General features: G+C 38.5%; 1 protein-coding gene across 1 annotated transcript in view; it reads left to right on the forward strand.

Moving 5' to 3' along the window:
* Positions 1-21,672, forward strand: part of PSTPIP2 (proline-serine-threonine phosphatase interacting protein 2) — an 81,919-nt gene that overhangs the window by 8,800 nt on the left and 51,447 nt on the right. The window contains exons 2-3 of the mRNA XM_020985759.2: positions 6,260-6,360; positions 19,249-19,326. Of these exons, the coding sequence (XP_020841418.1) occupies positions 6,260-6,360; positions 19,249-19,326 (179 nt within the window). The remainder of the gene's footprint in view (positions 1-6,259; positions 6,361-19,248; positions 19,327-21,672) is intronic.

The raw sequence follows: 21,672 nt of genomic DNA on the forward strand, positions 1-21,672 counted from the left end.
GATGGCACGCAATCTGATATAGGCTATACATATATATTCCTATTAAACATATTTTCACATTAGTGATGTGATAGGATTTTTAAGCAACTTTTTGAGCTCTTCTGTGAATTCTTTGTGGACTTGAGACCACTTCCTGTTTTTCTTTGGGGTTGTTTTGCCCGTAGTTGTTTTGACATTGTTGTCCTCTTCTGAGTTCAAGTCTTGGTCTCTCCTGGCACCATAATAACTTTTTATGGTTGGATTTTTTGCTCTCTCTCTCTCTTTTTTCAACCTTTTCCCTTTCTTTTAAATTTGAACACTGCTCCCAGAGTGGAAGGAGCATTGTCTCTGGCTTGTGAGAGTGGCTGCAGACCTTGGCTGTTTACCTGGTGCTGCACCTGCTGTCCATTGACAGGTTACTTAACGAACAGGTAATAAGTATCAGAAGTGGGAACTAAACTCAGATAATCTGATTCCAAATACTAATGAGGCTTGGAAAGAATAATACAAATTTATTTGCCCTCAAATGATGATAATGATGGGGGTGATAATAATACTCTTTCAAGTTTGTGAAGGGCTTTAGGAACTTTAATGCATTTTCTTATTTGATCCATAAGCCTATGAGATAATAAATAGGGAAGGTATTATTATTTCTATTTTAATTTTGAAGAAACTAGCTTCATAAGGTAAGCGATTTCCCTAATTAGCTAGGAAGTAATGAGGCCAGTACTAAAACTTGGGTCATCTAACTCCTGGTCTTACTCTCCTTACCTACTTTCTTAGTGACTTAGATGATCTGAGTTCCTTAAACCAAGGGTCTCCAAACTTTTTGATCAGGCATCCCTCACTCCTGATGTTGTGAAAACCTGGGTAACAGGAAGGATGGCAGTGTCCTCTACAGTAACAGGGAAGTTTGGGGGATGAGTAGGTTTCAGTGGAAAGATAATGTAATTATAATTGCCTCCACATGACAAGTCATCTGTAGCTGTTCATCCTAGGAAAGGGGGCCCACCAACAAAGCTAGCACCAGTAAAGGCAATTTCTGCCCCCTTCCCATGCCTTTGTCTCCATCCCCCACAGTGCCAGATCAGAGAGCAGAGACAGGATATATTTAATCTTCAAGATTCTGCAGAAGAGAAAGAACAGAGGGCTCTCCTAAGAAAGACCAGAGTAGTAAGTAGAGTGGTCAGAAATTCCGAGGTGGTCAGAATTGCAAAATAGGGACCTTGAAACACTTGGGGAGTGGCAGTGAGTGAACAGGTTGGTGTCACAATACCAAATCTGTCCCAGACCAGGACAGCTCAGGCCCAGGAGTTCTGAGGTACCTAATATTCTGTTTTAAGAGGCCATAGAAATCCTTTAAGATCTAATGTTCTATACCTCAAAGATCTAGGGAAGGCCTAACCCTGGGAGATGAAGGATATTTCAGGAATCATGGGGACAAAGAAAGGAAGAAAGAAAGAAAGAAAGAAAGAAAGAAGAGAGAGAGAGAGAGAGAAAGAGAGAGAGAGAAGAGAGAGAAAAGAGAGAGAGAAAGAGAGAAAGAAAGAAAGAAAAATGATTCAAGAGATTAAAAAATAAAATAAAAGTTCTTGAGGAGAGAATTGGAAAGAAAATAAGTAACTTAAAAGAGAAAGTGATCTGATCTGGCTGTCCTTCTCAACTTTGGCACCTGAAATGCCTTTTCAACACCTATTAAGCATGTGGGAGATTGAGATGTTAGCATCCTGATTGGATTGATAGGTCCATTGCCAGTAATGTTGAAAATAGATTATTAGAGAAATAATGACACATCTGTTCTGATTTCAATTTTTTATTGTCCTGCTAGTTTCATCTTTGAATGATTTGGGGACGATGTGGCTCAGGTCTCATACCAAGCTTTCTATAAACTGGTTTTTGCTTCCATTGCTTTTTGCTGTTTTTTGAAATACTAGTCATAATCTTCTGACATCCTCCTGTGTATTATTTTGTAAATGTGTTTATATTTTAAATAGTATTGCCCTTGGTTGCTATGTCTCTCCACTTGATAAATGCTGATTATGTGGTTTCTTTTTGCTTCCTTGGGGTGACTGTCTTATCTAAGTTAAATTTTTACAGGAAATTGTAATTATTTTGGACCGGAACTCTAAATTCATTGGCATAAGGAACTTCAAATGAGGAAACTCCCTTTACCAATTTGGTTTGGCACCTAGTATGCAACTTAGAGTCTTACAGAGTTGCCTGAGCCACTGAGAGTTTAAGTGACTTGATGAGAGCCACACAGCCAGTATGTATCAGAAGCAACACCTGAACCCAGGTCTTCCTGTTTTTAATGTTGTCTCTCAACTCTATTTTGTTATGTCTCAGGAAATAGTAACGATCAAGGGAAAATAGAGGCAGCTAGGTGGATTGTGGACAGAGTGCTCAGCCTCACACACTTACTAGGTGTTTGACTTTGGGCAAGTTACATAACCTCTGTCTGCCTCACTTTTTTTCTGCTGTAAAAAATGGAATTATAATTGTACCTGTCTCCCAGGGTTGTTATGAAAATCAAATAAGATAATATTTGTGAAGTGCTTAGCACAGTAGAACATATACCTATTTAATAATTGCTTAGTCTCTCCCCACTCCCTAATACTTTGATCTTTTTACATCCTTTTTTTTTTTTTGAGGGAACATTGATGAGTCATTTGAATATGCCAGACTGAAATTGTTGCAAATACCTGCTGTGTCTTCTTCTTCTTCCTTATCCTTCTAATTTGATGTTGATTTTGACCTTTGCTTTAACTATCAGTGGCTTGATATCATAAACAGTTGATTCTAATATGCTTCTTATATCAGTAACCAGTCATTTACATTTGAGATAAGAATCAGTTTCATTTTGAGTGTGCACTACGCCTAGGACCTTTCAACTCTTTTCTGGAAGAAAGTATTTCTGATACATAATCATGAAACCTTTGAATTGACAGCAAGCCCTTGACTTTTTTGTTTTTTAAACCTAAGCCATATTTTCCAACATATTTTTCACCATCATTCCCTGAGGCCATCTTTGTAATGAGGTAACCACACATCAGAGTATGTGGACTTGGTTTAAAGCATCTTGTCAAATTCTTTTTAGAATTTCCCTGCCTCTTTATCCTTTGTGATAGTGTTGGCATACAAATTGTCTTCACCTTTATGGTGGTCTTGCTTGTTCTCAGCATGAATACTGCATGACAAGGTGATGTCATATGAGATGGTGTTTATTACTTTTTGGTAAATGATTTCTAAGTTAATTTCTTTATTTGCCTCTTGAGGGAAAATTTGTGATCCACCCTTCCATTTAGTTCAAATATCCTTTTGACTTCTGATTTCATTTAAAGCAAAAATTTCATGGTTGATATTGTTTAGTTCTTCCAAGAACCAATTAGTTTGTTGGCTACTGGATAAAGGTCTTCCATTCTGAGTACTTCCAGTTATATTTATAGATGGTCTAAAAATTACAATACTTCATGTCCACTACCCCTTTTTTCTGCCACTGCCATTATCACTTCAAAAGTTTTTGAGGTTTACATGGGAATGAGTCATTTTTGTTTAATTTTTTATCTTGGGTTGCCATGACCAAATAATTTAAGCCCTGTCCCACCCCTCATAGTGCCACCTACAGATGAGCTTCTCAGTACTTGGCTATTTATGTCTTTGGATAGCAGATTCTTTCTATCACCAAGACAATATTCGAAACCTCTCTGGGCAGCTTGGTGGTGCAACGGATAGAGCACCAGCCCTGAAGTCAGGAGGACCTGAGTTCAAATCTGACCTCAGACGCTTGACACTTACTAACTGTGTGACCCTGGGCAAGTCACTTAACCCCATTGTGTGGCCCCCACCAAATATTTGAAACCTCCCTAGCATGGTATAACATGTCAAAGCTTATATTTGAATGGCATAGCTTTCAAGAATCCAGAGTCACCTCCATTTCACAATGAGGTATCCAGGTAGGACTTGTTCTTTAAATTTTTTCAACTTTATTTATAAATCCATTTGGTCTCAATATCTTAAAATTAATATCTTAAAAATTATTGAGGGGCAGCGAGGTGGCGCAGTGGTTAGAGTACCGGCTCTGAAGTCAGGAGTACCTGAATTCAAATTCAGCCTCAGACCAAACACTTGACACTTACTAGCTGTGTGATCCTGCTGGGCAAGTCACTTAACCCCAATTGCCTAAAAAAAAAATAAATAAAAATTATTGAAATATTTTGTTTTTATATCAGCTGAATTTCTGAATACATCTTACCCCAATCCCCTACCTTTCAAGCTATCCCTTGTAACAGTGAAGCATTTAAAAGAGGTAGAGAGAGCAGTTCTGAAAACTAACCATATATTGATGGTATATGAAATGTTGCACATCCATAGTCTCACACCTCTGCAAAGAAGAGGTGGAGGTACGTTTTCTCACCTCTTCCACAGAGACAATTTGGTCATTCTAATTACACAGTGTTCTGTTTGGGGGCTCTTTTCCTTGTTTTATCTTTTTTCTTTTCTCATGAATTTATTTTTTATTTTCAGTTCCAGATTCTCTTTGTCCCTCTATGCCTCCTCCTCCTCCCCTTGTTCAATCTCTACAGAAACCTTGTGAGGTATGTAGTGAAGACAGTATTATCCCCATGCTATAGATGAGGAAACTGAGGCTCAGAGATAGTAGATGACCCGTCTGAGGGATAGAACTGAGACTTGATCCCACACTTTGTGACACCCGTCATCCCAGTGCTCCTTCATCTCTGTATCATGCTGTCCCTTCAAAGCAATTAAGGAACATACATTGTTAATTATGCAAGTACAACAGGATTTCAAGGAAGGATGTGATCAGTGGGTGATCCGTGGGTGAAGAGTTTTTGACAGCCTTTCATTTTAGGGTCTGAGAAACTCAAAGACTAGATGGATTAATAAGTGAATTCTATTAAACATTCAGAGAACAATTAATTCCAATATGACATAAATTATTTGCAAAAATAGCAACAAACAAAAGATTTTACTTTATCTCTTCTATGACATACATATAGTCTTGATATATAAATCAGGAGGAATCAAAACCAAAAAAGAAAACTATAAACCAATATCCCTCATAACCTAGATGAGAACATTTTTAATGAAATTTTCACAAAGAGGTTAAAGCAACCTATCACAGAAATTATACACTATGACCAAGTTGGGTTTAATACCAAGAATATAGGATTGGTTTAATATTAGGAAAACTATAAACTGAATGAATCATATTAATAACAAAGTTCACAAAAATCAGGATTAATTATATCAGTAGATTTAGAAAGAGCTTATGATAAAATATAACAGCAATTTCTGGGTTTTTTTTACTTGAAAAAATAGGAACAAATGGATTGTTCCAACTGATTGATTTTTTTTCAAGAATGAAGGACAGTGTTATGTAGTGGGTCAAACTGGCCTTGGAGTCAGGAGAGACCTGGGTTGAAATCCCAGCTCCAGTAATAACCATAACCCTAGGAAATTAGATAGATGCAAGGATGTTTGACCTGGAGAAGAGAATCTTTTCTTTAAAGCGGGTTGAAGAGGCCGGAGTGGGCAAAGCCACAATGATTGTCTTCAAGCCTTTGAGAATTAGTTGTATGAAAGGAGGATTAGATTATTCTACTTGGGCCAGAGTACAGAATTAGGAATATGGTAATTTGGTTTTGATATAAGGAAAAACTTGTTAATGATTAAATCTACTCGACTGGGCTGACTCAGGAGGTGGCAAGCTACTCTTCACTAAAAGTTTTGAAGCCTCGTCTAGACAGCTACATATTAAGAGTATCATGGGGGAGATTCTTGCTCAGAAATGGGTCTGGTTAGATGGGCACTGAGATTGTCTTCCAACTCTATGATTATGTAAATGTTAATTCCCAAACTTTCCAGTTGATTTATTTGCTGGGCAAAGTACCCTGCAATATACATTATATTTGCAAAAAAGTTTTATGTGACTTTTAGCTGAGTGGTTTTTTAAAAATTATTTCTTCAGGGTTTCCTAACCTGCTTAGATCATTAGCCCTCAGTTGGATCAGAGAGTTATCTGTAGTCATTCCACAGGGTTCCTTCCAATGATCCTCCTTTCACTTTACTCTAATTTACAATTTTGAAAACTCGTATGAGATTATGATGAGAGCATTTCCTTTTACTTCTCCTTTTGTTTCCTGGCACAGAGGCCGTCATTTCAGAAACTTTCCATTAGACAGGCTGCTCTCCTCACAATCTTAGCTTTTCTCTCCTTCACTAGCTCTGATGCAATGTTTTTTTTCTCTCATGCCCACAGTGTCCACAGTTTCTCAGCACAGTTGGCTATGACAGCATTATTCAGCATCTGAATGAGGGCCGAAAGAATTGCAAGGAATTTGAAGATTTTTTAAAAGAAAGGTACAGTACCATCTCCTGTAAGACGACACAACTGGGGAGAATCTCCCCTCAATCAGTGAGAGTTTACGGAGTCCCTGTTGTGTTCAGCACTTTACTGAAAGCTGTGGAGATTATAGAAATATAAAACTTGGTCCTTGCCTTCAAAGAATTTATAAGCTAGAAAAACAAAATGAAAACCCCAAACTATCTATATGAGTACTTCTACTACAATTTAGTCTACACTAATTACTTCTACTTACTGTCCTCTCATTCATCCACCATTTACAATCTGGTTTCTGACTTTATGACTCAGTGGAAGCTGCTCTCCCAGCAGCTACCAGTAATCTCTTAATTGTCATTTCCAATGACCTAAGCCCTCCTCCTTATTAATCTTTGTGCAGCATTTGATACTGTTGACCACACTTTCCCCTTGGATATTCCCTCTAATCTGAGTTTTTGTAACACTCCTATTTTCCTATGCGTCTGACCAGTCCTTCTCAGTTTCTTTTCAGAATCACCATCTATGTCCCCTAAAGTGGTGTACCCCATGGCTCTGTCCTAGACCCTCTTTGCTACTCTCTACACCCTCTCACTTGGTGATCTCCCATAGGTTTAATTATTCATCTCTATAAAGATGAGTATCCATACAGTTGTCAAATATTGCCATTTTACTTTCACAACATTTCTTACATTTGTCTCTTTCTGTCTTCTTACACAGCCCCAACCCTAGGTCAGGCCTTCTTTGCCTCTCACCTGTACTATTGCAATAGTCTAATAATTGGTTACCCTGTCTTAAATCTCTTCCCATTCAATCTGTCTTTCCCACCGTGGCCAAAAGAATTATCCTAATGTACTGGTCTGGCTCTATCATTCTCCTATTCAATAAACTCCAGCAGCCCCCCAGTATTTCTAGAATCAAATATAATCTGCTATGTTTGCTCTAAAGTTCTTCACAATTTGGTTCCAACTAGCCTTTTCTACCTTTGCTACAAACTACTCCTCTCCATTTATACTATGATCCAACTCCAGACAATATGAATCTTCCTATTTTCCCTTACATATAACATTCAATCTCCTGCCTCCATGTCTTTGTACCAACTGTCCCTCATGCCTGCAGTGTATTAACTCCTCAGCCCTGACTCTTAGAACCCCTACTTTCTACGTTAAGCCTTTCCTGTTACCCTAACTGCTAGCATCTTTGCCACAAGGTCACCTTGTATCTATTTTGAATATATTTTATGAATATCTATATATGTACAGATTGTATTTTTTCCTTCTATTATACAACATCTACGTCTTAGCAATATGATTTTAAAATACAAATGGTGTTCCCTTTAAATCTTGTACACTTAATACGTTCCCCCCCCAATAAATATACAGTAAAAACGATAGCAGTCCTACTCCATTAAGACAGAGCACTGAGATTCTTTTTTTAATGGCAAGATGACACAGCTGCAAAATATTGATTGGGGGTGGGGAGTACAGTAAATTTTAAAACCATCTACCAGGTAGTGAGGTATGAACTATACTAGTGATGAGAATATTCATGGAAATAAAATTACTAATCCTTTAAGTATTACATATATTTAAATATTAAGTATAGAAAGTACTTCTGACACTTAAGTTATGATCTTTGTTCTCACAGTGTTTAATCAATTACGTAACCATAGGACAGAGGATTTTCCTTTCTTGAACATGTAGTAGGCTAGCACAATGCCTAGGGTGGTGCCATGTCCCTTAGTAAGAATGTGTGCTAGATCAGTCTCGATCCTAATATGACTTTTAAGCTTTGTAAGTATCCAGAATTGATTTGCCTGTGTGCTTATTGAAAATGTATCTAATTTACCTTTCTATCATTGTGGAAGATCTTTGGAATAAGCCCTCTTTTATTGCTCATTAAGCATAAATAACTTCAACTTGGGCAGATGACTGTTTGAGAAATAACTGTGTACTTTGTGTTCCTTGATTAATTGCCAGCACAGAGCAATATATCTTCCCTTGCTCTTTGAAACTTCATGCTAAGCATTGCCAGTCTTATATCCTACTAATTCCCATGCTAGAACTTTCTGCTCTGCTCAGGATAGTTTTATCACTGTCTCCAAACAGATCTTGTCCTTTTCCACTTTTTTGTCTTTGCTCATGATATTTCCCATTGCTTTGAATTCCCCTCCACTTAACTAAACCCTATACATCTTTCAAGCCCTACAGAGTCTTATGTCTTTTTCATAGTTTTCCATGATCACCTACTCAAGAGAATCATAAGATTTAGAGCTAGAAGGCCTTTAAGAGCTCTAGTCCAGCTCTTTCATTTCATTTCATTTCATTTTATTTTGGTCAACCCTTTTATTTTAGAGAGGAAGAATTTAAGGCGTATAAGAGTTGAAGTAACTTGCCCAAGGTCACATAGGTAGTAAGTTGCATGGCTCTGGTGTCAAATAGGTGTGGCATGGTACTACTGACCCACACTCTCCAACTCTTCTGACTCCATGGCCTGGAGCTGATTTGCTTACTGCGTCTTTACCCACTTTGGCAGGTCAGAGTAGTTCAACCAGGTGAATACAACTCACTATCAAGGTTGTAGGAGAAACCATAGTGATGGTGAAGACATGCAGCCATTATTTACTTACAACTGTAGCTCCTGAGCTCCCATCAGTGTGATTCCCCTTTACACAAATCAGGCAAGATGACGCCATTAACCATCATGAAACATTTACTAATAGGATAAAAAGTAATAAGAATAAGAATAATCTTAATAATAATAATAATACATAGAACAATAATCCACTCATAAACCTGGCTCATGCTCTTCCAGCAACCTATTAGGAAGGAATATAGGGGAATGAATCCATGTGTCCCAGGCAACTCAAAACTCTAGACTGAAATCCTAAGGTCTTATGAGTATAGATTTAGAGTTGGAATGGACCTCAGAGATTGTTTAATCCAACCCTCATTATTTTACAGATGAGGAAACTGAAAGTCAAAGAAATTGAGACTTGTCCAGAATTATTTAGCTAATAAGTAAGGTCAGAAGCAGAATTTGAACCTGGGTCTTCTTGTCTCCACCCTACATTGCCTTTTAAACTTAATCAATGCAAGCTTGTGATCTGAACTGAGTGGGAATTTTTTACTCATGGAGAATAATTAAAATCTGCAATCTTCATCATGAATGGGCTTCAGTGGGTTATCCATCCTGCAGGCAGAAGGTAGACACTTATTGATGCAGCCAGCATAGCTTACACGCAGCCCTGGATATTTAGACTTGTGATTGTTCAATTGTATTTAGTTGAATGCTACTTGTCCCTATAAGAAATTGGGATGCTGACTGCTTGGAGGTCATGTTAACCAGTAAGCATGCAAATTGTTCTACCAACAAATAATAGCCATGGAGCAATGCCCTCACCCCACCCCTTTAAGGAACAGTATAGCATACATCACTTGTTAGATAAACCTGCTCCTTTTCTGGGTCTCTTTGATCTACTGCTGGATAAAGCCACTTCTCTAATATTCTTGGATTGCCAAGTCAGTGTTAAGCTCTTTTAGCAAACAGCAGCCTTAAGCCTGGCACTTATAGAACTTCCCAGATCTGCTGCTTTGGCTAGGTACTGAAGCAGTGTTGACCCTTCAGTGAAAAGCCATTCCCTTAAGCCTGGATCTCCAAAACTATTCAAGTCTGCTTCCTGGGCTTTGAGGAATTTCTCCCCTTTCAACTATAGTAGATAGTAAAAGAAAATGTAGGCAATTCCCTGAGGGACTTAGTCTCTTTCAAACTTCGTATGGCCATAGAGGAAAGACAGCTTTTTCTTAGCCAGCTCTTCAAAAAAGCAGAGGATTTTGTTTTTCTGCATCGGCTCCTAGAATCAGAGATTTCATCCAATCAGATCAGCTCCTGGACTCAATTGCAGAGTCTGTGTGCCTCTAGTCAGCTGGGCTCAGTTCAAGTCAGTTCTTCTGCCCACTATTTATCTTCATTGCTTTCTGTAGCCTTTTCTCAGCTTCTCTTCTGGTTTTTGTGACTATCTTGACTTTGACATTGACTTCTATCTTTCTGGCCACAAATTAGGGTTTCCTCATATAGGGACCTGCCTCTATCCTAGGTTGAGAAACTCAAAAACCACATTTTTGTAAGATATGACATAAATAGTCAATATACAATATTCCCATAGTCTCCAAACGTTCTTTGATGCAGTTTCCCAACAATAAACTTGAAAGTCCTGAAAAGTTATATGTAAATCAATTTCAGTTTACATTATAATGGAGGTATAACTTGTGCATTTGTAAGTATATATGAAGGGAATAAATACAAATAAATGCAAATCCATTTCTCTTTCTACTACACCATTACTGTCTTTCTCTTATGTTTCTTTTCTCTCAACATACTGGTTTTTCACCCTCTGCATCTAGCAGCCTCCTAGTAAGTTTCTAGTATTGGAGGTGAAGCAAAGTCAAGCATAACTTGAACATTTTGCATTGAGGGATATGTATGTACAGAGGCCTGACATCCCTAGAAACTATCTGATATTATGAGAATTTATCCAGTGGAGACTTCTACCTTGTAGGTAGAAGGAAACTTGGTTACTTAACATGGTTAAAGGGATAAGTTTCCTGGGAAATAAGATTTCTAGGTAATTAAGAATTTTCCTGAAAACCCTTTTAAACATAACTCTAGCTGGAAAAAAAAGTAGCTAGCTAGCATTTATAAAGGATTTTAAGGTTCATAAAGCACTTTGCAAAGCTAGGTGGCACAGTGGATAGAATGCAGGACTGGAGTCAGGAAGACTCATCTTCCTGAGTTCAAATATGATCTCAGACACTTTCTAGATGTGTGACCCTGGGCAAGTCACTTAACCCTGTTTGCCTCATCTGTAAAATGAGCTGGAGAAGACCCCAAATAGGATTATGAAGAGTTGGACATCTCTGAAATGACCAAGAAACAACCATATTTTCTGACTTCTTGCTTCCTTCAAACCACCTAGTACAGATTATGCACTTAGTGGATGCTTATTACATATATATAAATTGATTGCTATCTGGTTTCACCTTGGGGATGAAAGGGATGACAATTCCATTGCATTTGGCTACCACAAGATGCCGCTTTAGGTTTGGCTCTTTTGTTGTTATGTTCATGACTCTGGGTTGTCCAGCCATAGGAACCTTAGTAAAGAGTAGACGTATCTTTTTTTTTTCCTGAAATAGAAAGGAAACCAAATAGGGTGGATCATAATCTGAAAAGTTTTGGGAGAGGAGGAGGTCATTGATTGAGCTTTCTTTGATTGGCCTCAGTGTTCTCTGTGAAGAGGTTATCATATGCCAAAATGAAAGGTTAGAGGTGAGGGGAGGTAAGAACAGATTTGGAATAGTTTCTTTAGGAAATTAGATAAGGTTTCAAGGAGGATTTTAGAAGGATTGCTTAGTCAGTCATAGTCACCCTGTTAGGTTGTTTTGCTTAACTGTTTTCTAGGAATGATTTTGTAGTAAGAGTTGTTTAGGCATTTGTTGGAAAGTGTCTGTTGCATCAAAAAAGCGCCAATAATATGTTTTAAAAGAAGATGACACAGAATAGGCTCCTGGTTTGGGGTAGGGGTGGGGAAGGTGTCAAGGAGAGAGAAAAAGCAAAGAAGAAGAATGAGACTAAAAGGGACTATATATGGATATTGATGAGAAAATGTGAGGCCAACAGAAACAAATTTTTGTCTACTTAATATGGTTTTGTTTTATTTTATTTTATTTGTTAAAGAGGTAACTGGGGTTAAGTGATTTGCCCAGAGTCACACAGCTAGTGAGTATCTGAGCCCAGATTTGAACTCAGATCCTCCTGACTCCAGGACTGGTACTTTATCCACTGCACCAGCTAGCTGCCACTACTTAATATGCTTTTCAAAAGTTTTATTGCTGCACTTTGTAATGATCTCCTGATTCACTCCCACCCACAAAGGAATCTTCTCTTGTTTAAAAAAAAAAAAGTACAGTGAAGCGAAACACACTAATCATATCAGGAAAAGAGAGATGAAAGGCATGTTTCACCACCAATTCTCAGAAATCAAATTATTAAAAGTATTCCAAGGTCCAATCTTGATTTTATGTCTTAGAATAATCTTACTACAATCATAGAGTTTTAGAATTAAAGGTATATCAATTTACACTTCCATGGTGATGAAATGGGCAGCTAGGTGGTGCAGTTAATAGAGCACTGGACCTGAAATTAGGAAGGCTCATTTTCTTGAGTTCAAATCTGGCCCCAGACACTTATTAGCTGTGTGACCCTGGGCAAGTCACTTGACCCTGTTTGCCTCTGTTTTCTTATCTGTAAAATGAAGTAGGAAATGGCAAATCATCCTGTATCTTTGCCAAGAAAACCCCAAATGAGGTCACAAAAAGTTAGACATGACTGAAAAAAGACTCAACAACAACAAAGGTGATGAAACACTAAGAAGGGTACCCAAGAGAGACTGTAGAGCTTCCATTCCTGAAGACCTTCAAATTCCAGAGGATGATTGAAGCATGTCCACCTTCTTATAGAGAGATGATGGACTCAAGATTCAAATAAGCCATCTATTTTAGTACCCACACATTATGGGAATTAGTTTTGCTCAGCTATGCCTACTTGTTATATGAGTATTCTTTTTTTTCAGTTGGGAGGTTGAGAGGGAGGGGTCTAGGGATGGAGAAGCTGACAGAAAAATGAGCAAAAGAGACCAGAGGGAAAGCCAGAAGGAATCACAAACAAGCAGGACAGTTTTGAAAATTACACATTGAATTTATTATTTATTTAAAGAGAAAAGCAAATCATACATAACAGAGCAGGTCCTCTTAACCTGGGGTCCACAAGGGGTCTGTTAATAGAGTTCAAGGGGGGCTTCCAGGAGCCAAGATGGTGGAGTAAAAAGGCAATCGCTCTCACTCTCCCCTATCAACCTCTGAAAACCAAGAAAATATCACCCCAGAAAAAAACCCTGGAACACCTGAACTAGAAGAAAGACGGGGAGCAACAGTGCAGCAGCCCAGCCCAGTGCCTCAGCAAAAATAAGGGAAGCAGCACTACAAAAGGCCCCAAGCGGATAAGCACCCTGCAGCATTCATCTGAAAAGAGCTGAAGAAAGCAACCTAAAGTCTTCCTAAAGTCTGAGCCTTGCTAATTCCAGCCAGGTAAGCTGTCAGAACCTCCAAGTGTCAACCAGGAAGAGATCCCGAAGCCCAGGTGGTAGAGTAGGCAAGCACCAACACCTGGACCTCTGAGTGCCTCAGTAAGGGAGGGGGAACCAGTGGAAACCAGCTCAGAAAACCACCATGTACCTTGGCACTCTACTGCAAAGGAATCTCCCAGTGCATTAGCAGAAACAAGGGAGGCAGCACTGCAAGGGGCCCCAGGAAGATAAACATCCTGCAGCACCCATCTACAAGGAGGTGAAGAAAGCTAAATGAAAGGAAAAGCAGGCAACCTAGAATTGCCTGAAAGTTCCAGCCTTGCTGATTCCAGCCCAACATGAGGTAAGCTGCCAGAACTCTATAGCCTCCAATTGCCAGCATAAGAGGCCCCAGCACATAAAGCCAGTGACCAAGACCTAGGCTCCCAACACAAGAAGATTGGGTCAGTGCCCTCTGTTCCCCAGCAGGAGAGCTCAATCTCTTTAAAGGCCAGGGAATAAAGAAACACCATGAGTAAAAAGAAACGTACCATGGACTCATATTATGAGAAGAGTGAAGATCAAGACAGAAATTCTGAAGACGACAACATTGTCAACAGACCCACATCTGCAACATCAAAAGGGAATATGAACTGGTCTGAAGCCCAAAAAGCCTTCTTAGAAGAGCTCAAGAAGGATTTTAAAAGTCTAATGAGAGAGGTAGAAGAGTCCCTAAAAAACATAATTGGCAAACTGGAAAAAAAAGTACACTGAAGAAAACAAATCCCTTAAAAATATAATTGGCCAGGAAAGGAGTAAACACCTCGCCCCTTATCATACCACCTTGGGAGAACTGAAAATTTGCAGGTCCCTACAAGTATCTCTGAAAACAGCCGTACAAACCCCTGAAGCTTGGGACAGTACATTCTCCACATTGGAAGCAGACTTTTACTTTAACAAAGAGTTTAAAACTCAAGTAATTGGCCAGGATCATGAGCAAGCAGCACAAAAAGAATCAGACTGTATTATCTTACTTTGGTGAAAAAGAAGATCAAAATATACAACCAGAAGAAGACAATAAAGTCAAAGCTCCTACATCCAAAGCCTCCAAGAAAAATATGAATCAGTCCCAGGCCTTGGAAGAGCTCAAAAGGGATTTTGAGAAGTAAGTAAGAGAAGTAGAGGAAAAACTGGGAAGAGAAATGAGAGTGATGCAAGAAAATAATGAAAAACAAGTCAACAGCTTGCTAAAGGAGACCCAAAAAAAAATAATGAAGAAAATAACATCTTAAAAAATAGCCTAACCCAAATGGCAAGAGTGGTCCAAAAAGCCAATGAGGAGAAAAATGCCCTAGAAAGAAAAATTGGCCAAATGGAAAAGGAAGTCCAAAAGATTACTGAAGAAAATACTTCCTTAAGAATTAGAATAGAGCAATTGGAAGCTAGTGACTTTGTGAGAAATCAAGACACTGTAAAACAAATCCAAAAGAATGAAAAATTAGGAAACAATGTGAAATATCTCATTGGAAAAACAACTGACCTGGAAAATAGATCCAGGAGAGAGAATTTAAAAATTATTGGACTATCTGAAAGCCATGATCAAAAAAAGAGCCTAGACATCATCTTTCAAGAAATTATCAAGGAAAACTGCCCTGATATTTTAGAACCAGAGGGCAAAATAGAAATTGAAAGAATCTACTGATCTCCTCCTGAAAGAGATCCCCAAAGGAAAACTCCTAGGAATATTATAGCCAAATTCCAGAGTTCCCAGGTCAAGGAGAAAATATTACAAGCTCCAGAAAGAAACAATTCAAGTACTGTGGAAACATAATCAGGATAACACAAGATTTAGCATTTCTACATTAAAGGACCACAGGGCATGGAATATAATATTCCAGAGGGCAAAGGAGATAGGATTACAACCAAGAATCACCTACCCAGCAAAACTGAGCATAATCCTTCAGGGAAAAAATGGTCATTCAGTGAAATAGAGGATTTTCAAGCATTCTTGATGAAAAGACCAGAGCTGAATAGAAAATTTGACTTTCAATTACAGGACTCAAGTGGAACATGAAGAGGTAAACAGGAAGAGAAATCATAAGAGACTTATTAAGTTGAACTGTTTACATTCCTGCATGGAAAATGACATTTATAACTCATGAGACCTTTGTCAGTATTCGGGTAGTTGGAGGAAAAAATTATGTATGTATGTGTATATAGATAGAGGGCACAGGGTGAGATGAAGATTAAGGGGTCATATCTGGAGAATAAAATTAAGGGATGAGAGAGGATTATACTCGGAGAAGAAGAAAGGGAGAGGTAGAATGGGGTGAATTATTTCACAAAAAAAAAACAGAAAAGAAAAGTCTCATACAGTGGAGGGGAAACGGGGGAAAGTGAGAGGGAATGAGTGAATCTTATTCTCATAGAATTTGGCTTAAGGAGAAAATAACATACACATTCAATTGGGTATGGAAATCTGTCTTACCCTACAGGAAAATAGGGGAGGAAGGGGACAAGAGAGCAGGGGGATGATAGAGAGGAGGGCAGATTGGGAAAGGGGGTAATCAGAAGTAAATACTTCTGAGGAGGGACAGGGTCAAAAGAAAGAATAGAATAAATGGGAGGGCAGGATAGGATTAAGGGAAATAGAGTTAGTTTTTCACAACATGTCTACTATGGACGTGTTTTGCATAACTGCACATGTACAACCTATATTGAGTTGCTTGCCTTTTCAATGAGGGTGGGTGGGGAGGGAGAAAGAGAGAAAATTTGAAATCTAAAGTTTTAAAAACATGTGTTTAAAAAAAACGTTTTCCCATGCTACTGGAAAATAAGAAATATAGGAGATGGGGTACAGAAGTCTATCCTACCCTGCAGGAAAATAGAAGGGGAAGGGGATAAGAGAAGGGGGAAATGTTGAAAACTAAAAATAAATAAATTTATGTTTTAAAAAAATACCATTGGCCAATTGAAGAAGGAAGTACAAAAACTAACAGAAGAAAAGAGAGTTCAAGGGGTCCATGAACTTGAATAGGAAAAAATTTATACTTTTGCTCTCATTAACTTTTGGTTTCCTTTGAAATCCTATGTGTTATATTTTATGTATTTAAAAACATATTATTATGTATTTAAAAACACAATTCTTAGAAGGAGACCTTGGGTTGTATCAGACTGTTAAAGGGGTCCCTGACACAAAACAAATTAAGAATTTCTATAATAGAGATATATCATTTCGGGTATAATCTTTTTGTCTTCTACTGTGTATATGGAAATGCTTATTTTATTTGGAGTTTGTTGAGTGCAGAATTAAAAACAAAGCAACAAACCTCCTAGAAGGAAAAAAATGGACTGCCATCTGGCATGGTCATTTTATGCATGAAGAATTGACAACCTATAGTAGAATAAAAAGTACCAAATTTGTAGTTAGATTCATAGATTCAAATCCTCACCCTTTTTGTACTGTGTGATCTTGGGTACACTGGTTAATTTCTCTGTTACTAGTTTCCTTTAAAGAGAAGGGGCTTTAGGGGCAGCTAGATGGCCCAGTGGATAGAGCTCTGGCCTTGGAGTCAGGAGGACCTGAGTTCAAATTCAGCCTCAGACACTTGACACTGGCTGTGTGACCCTGGGCAAGTCACTTAACCCCAATTGCCTCACCAAAAAACAGAGAGAGAGAGAGAGAGAGAGAGAGAGAGAGAGAGAGAGAGAGAGAGAGAGAGAGGGAGGCGGCTTTATTCCCTTGAGGAATATGCAGTGTAGTTAAGAATACTAGACTAACACAAGTTAAATATTATGAAATGATCAAGGTAATAAATAATGCAGTCCTCAAGCATGTGAGATAGAAAATGAGTGCTGTAAGTATTGAGAGGGATAGAGGATCAATCCGGGCTGAAGTAGTCAAGGAAATTTCATGTAGGAAAGTGGGATGGAGCCGAGTCTCGAATGATAGAGACTTGGCTAGGAGAGAAGAGAGTATGCCAGGCATAGATATGCTGCTTCCTCCAACCCTGAGCATATTCTTACTCATCAGTTTTTTCTCAGAGGAACTTTCAGGAGTGATGGTTATACTACCATTTTCTCAGAAATGGGTCCCATGAAGATGAAGTTTCAGTTTTCATCTCTTTTGACACTGTCTCCTCTCCATTTGAGTAATTTTTGTCTGCTGTGTTATGTTCTAGCCTTGGTGTCTGGGGCAGGACACTCTTTCCTTCAAAAGAGATTGTGAATTGAATATTAATCTCTAGAAAAAAATGATTATGAATTGAAGATTCCATGTTAAAATGTATCTGAGGATCCTAAGTATTTTAACTTTTTTAAAAGAGATTGTGAATTTATTAATCTCTAGAAAAAATGATTATGAATTGAAGATTCCATGTTAAAATGTGTCTGAGGATCTTAAGTATTTTAACTTTTTTTAAAGCAAAGATTACATTTAGCTTGCATTTAGTTTGCATTTAGTTCTGCATTTCATATTTTAAAGAAGAAATTGTTAAGCTATAGAGTGTCTAGAGGAGGGCAACTGAGATGGTATGGAATAGGATATTTACCTTAAAGTATTGGAAGGTCTGCCATGTAGGAAAAGAATTAAAATTGTTTTGTTGGGCCTGGAGGGGAGAACTAGGGATGAAGAATAGAAATTGCAAAGGGGCCAGTTTAGGCTTAGGAGAAGGGAAAACTTCCTACAATAGGCTGGGCTGCCTTAAGAGGTAGCAAGCTCCTTTTCCCTGGAGGCCTTTAAGCAAAGGTTGGATGGTTACTTAGCTGTGTTGTAGACAAGATTTTTGTTCAGGAATGGATCAGATACTCTGAAATTCTAGGACTTTCCAGGGTAAGTCAATGATTATCTTTCAGCAGGAAGGTGAATATTGTGAATCACTGAATAGAGATAAGAAAAGAGGTTCCTGAAGGCAGTGAGATAAATTTGGAAAGAGCTCTGGTTTTGAACTCTAACACTGGGTTCAAATTCTGTCTCTAGTTCTTAGAACTTTTGTGACCTTAGGCAAGCCCTTGGACTATTCTGAGCTTTAGTTTCTTTGTCTGTAAAATGAGAAGGTTAGATTAGATCATTTCTAGCTCGAAACAATTATGCAGACAAGAGAAAGAAGAAATGCTAAGAAACAATTCAGACTCCATGTTTTATACTCTTTTTACATCATGCTGGCCCTCAGTGAAAAAAAAATACAAAATGCTTACAAATGTACAGGATAAGTAAGAGTGCTGGGGTCTTCTTTTCTATTTTAGTAACTATAATGCATTCCTTTTTTTTTTCTTTTTGGTGAGGCAATCAGAATTAAGTGACTTGCCCAGGGTCACACAGCTAAATGCATTCCTTTTTTGGTATAGTGTAGTAGAAGGAGCATTGGATTTGAAGTCAGAAGGCCTGCCTTTGAGTTCTAGCTCTGATACTTCCTGGGGCAGGTAAGGCATTTGCCCTGTGGTACCATGCAAGGAAATTAACTTCTTTGAGTTTCATTCTTCTACTCTGCAAAATGGAGCTATAAAATACACCTACCCCAAAAGATTATTGTAAGAAAAGCGGTTTGTAAACCTTGAGGTGCTACCTTTTGTGACCAGATATTAGTAGCAGTAATAGTAGTAACTAAACTGTTAGATGAGATCCAGTATTGAATTTACTTTATAGTGAGTTAAATTATATTCACACCTAATATAGAAGCCAGGCTTTTTGTCTTCAAGGAAATGATGATGTAGTTAAGGTTATGAATTTGACAAAGATAATTCTAAGGACCTGTGAATGACCCATCATTTTCTTTTCTGTTCACAATAGGGCAGTGATTGAAGAGAGATATGGCAAAGATCTGATCAACCTCTGCCGGAAGAAGCCCTGTGGGCAAAGTGAGAATAAGTATGTCCCTTTCCCTCTTTTTTATTTCCCACATGCTAATGTTACCCAGATTTTCTCCCATTCTGCAGCTCTTTTCGACCAGGCAGAGTAGGCCAGTAAAGTCAGGGATCCTGAGCAGAATATGAACTCCAGGTCTCATAGCCATGTGCTCCTTCAATATGGGATGGATCCAAGCTGATGCCTTTTACTGTACCACTTTGTGATCGTCTGTTCTCTGGAGTAATGGTCCATTATTTGGTTCAATGAAAAGGTCAAAGTTGAAATAACAAATTTTACTAAGCAGAGGTACATACAAGTAAGCACAGATTCCCTTGATATTCCCCTATCAAGACACATTCAGTGACTCTCCTCTCTCTCTCTCCACCCTCTAGTAAAACCAGTGGGTATGGTAGTTCAGTGGGTTCTGAGAAGCACCAAACTCAAGACACAGGACCTCAGGGCCCACACCTGGGTTTCAGGTCAGTCTTTCTTGGGGCAGAGAGGCACAGGCTCTGTTTTTATAACATCTTGGCCCACAGTAGATTCCCGAAGTGACTCTTGAGGAAGGACCAAAAGCCTTTGGGTGCCTCCTTCCCTTGATGGTGTTTGCCCTCCACCAAAAGGGAACAAAAAAAGAGCAGCATCAACCAGAGAGAACAGTTAGTTCCTTAGTTATTATTGCAATGTTCAAGATGAAAACTTCTTTATCAAAAAAAAGATGCTTATTTTTAAGTACTCCTTAAAGTTCCTGATGAGGCACTCCAAATTCCACATTTATAGCAATGTGGAATCAAATGTACCTCCAGAGCTGCCTAAGGAAATAAGGGGCAGGGTTTCCTCATTTCAAGAGGTCTGAAACAAACCATCCCCACTTCCTTTCAGAGGATTTCCCTAAGAGGTCAGTGTCTATGGATAGACAATCCCACTTCTTCATTTCCACTCACTGAAACGATACACAAGCCATCCCACATTCTCATATCTGTTACTTCAAATTTTTAGACTTGATCTGTGATTTCAATCAATCAATCAATCAATCAATCAATAAGCATTTATTAAGCATCTACTGCATGCCAGGCACTAAATGCTGATTTCATTGGTGTAGGGAACTCCTTATGAGGAAACACCCTTTGCCAGTACCTATTGGCACCTGATCTGCCACTTATAGTCTTAGAGAGCTGCCTGGGGCCCTAAGACTTTAAGTGACTTGTCCAGAGCCCCATAACTACCATGTGTGAGAGAGGAGCCTGGATAAGTCACTTAACTTCTCAAAGTCCCGGGAATGTCTCTAAGACTATAAGTTGCAGATGTCAGTATGTGTTGATAGAGAGTGTTTCCCCATCAGGTTTTTTTTTGAGTTCAAGATTCATTATATCTTATTGCCTCTTAAGTGCTATTTGAAAATATTAAAAGTATAGTGGACCTGCCAAATCTTCACAAAGAATGATTCATTTATTTGTTTGTTCAACAAGAATTTATTGAACAATTACTATGTAGAAGACACTAGGATTGGTTCTAGGGATGCAAAAACAATTGGTGTTACTATTCCAGGCATATGCAGAGATGTAGATATTATATCAGGTGATGTTACAATAAATGCCAGTAGAATGAAATATTTGCATTAATTATAATAATTTTACAGTCATTGGTGATGTCATATTTAATAGCACCGGACTGGGAGTTGGGACAAGTTCATTTTGTTTCATTGCTAGTTAGCTCTTAGTGAGTGGGTCATGATATCTCTCAAAACATGGCAGTGTTCTTATCTGTATTAATATGGGGGGGGCAAGGAGGTTGGACTAGGTTATTTCCAAGGTCCCTTCTCATCTAACGTTCTATTACTGTATTTCAAAAAATGTTTTTGATGTAGAAAAATCTTAGTACAATGAAAGAATCAGGACAGTGTCAGGGAATCTCCAGAAAATTACAGTGAAGCTGGAAAAGTTTAGCGAGTCTCTTAATTTGGCAAACCCATTAGTCTAGCATTTAAATGATTTGCATGAGAACAGACCAAAAAGATGAGGCCTGAACTCATCATCTTTCCCTCCTAACCTACTGCTCCTCTCAAATTCCCTATTTCTGCAGCTGGCAACACCATTCTTCCATTTATCTAATCTGGAAATAGGAATCTTATCTGAGTCTTCTCTTACCCTCAACCCTCACATTCGACTGGATTTCTGTAGCATCTCTCTTACTGTTTTTCTGCTCTGTGCTCCCGCTGTTCCCACATTAGTTAACAATCTCATTACCTTTCCCTGTGGGCTATTGTAATAATCACCCAAATAGACTCCTGGTTTCTAGTCTCTCTCCTCTCCAGTCCATCCTTCACACAGTGGACATGATAATAGACAGACAGACAGACAGATATGT

This window comes from Phascolarctos cinereus, unplaced genomic scaffold (assembly GCF_003287225.1).
Source record: "Phascolarctos cinereus isolate Bilbo 61053 unplaced genomic scaffold, phaCin_HiC Scaffold_4;HRSCAF=312, whole genome shotgun sequence".
Classification (NCBI taxonomy): Eukaryota; Metazoa; Chordata; class Mammalia; order Diprotodontia; family Phascolarctidae; genus Phascolarctos; species Phascolarctos cinereus.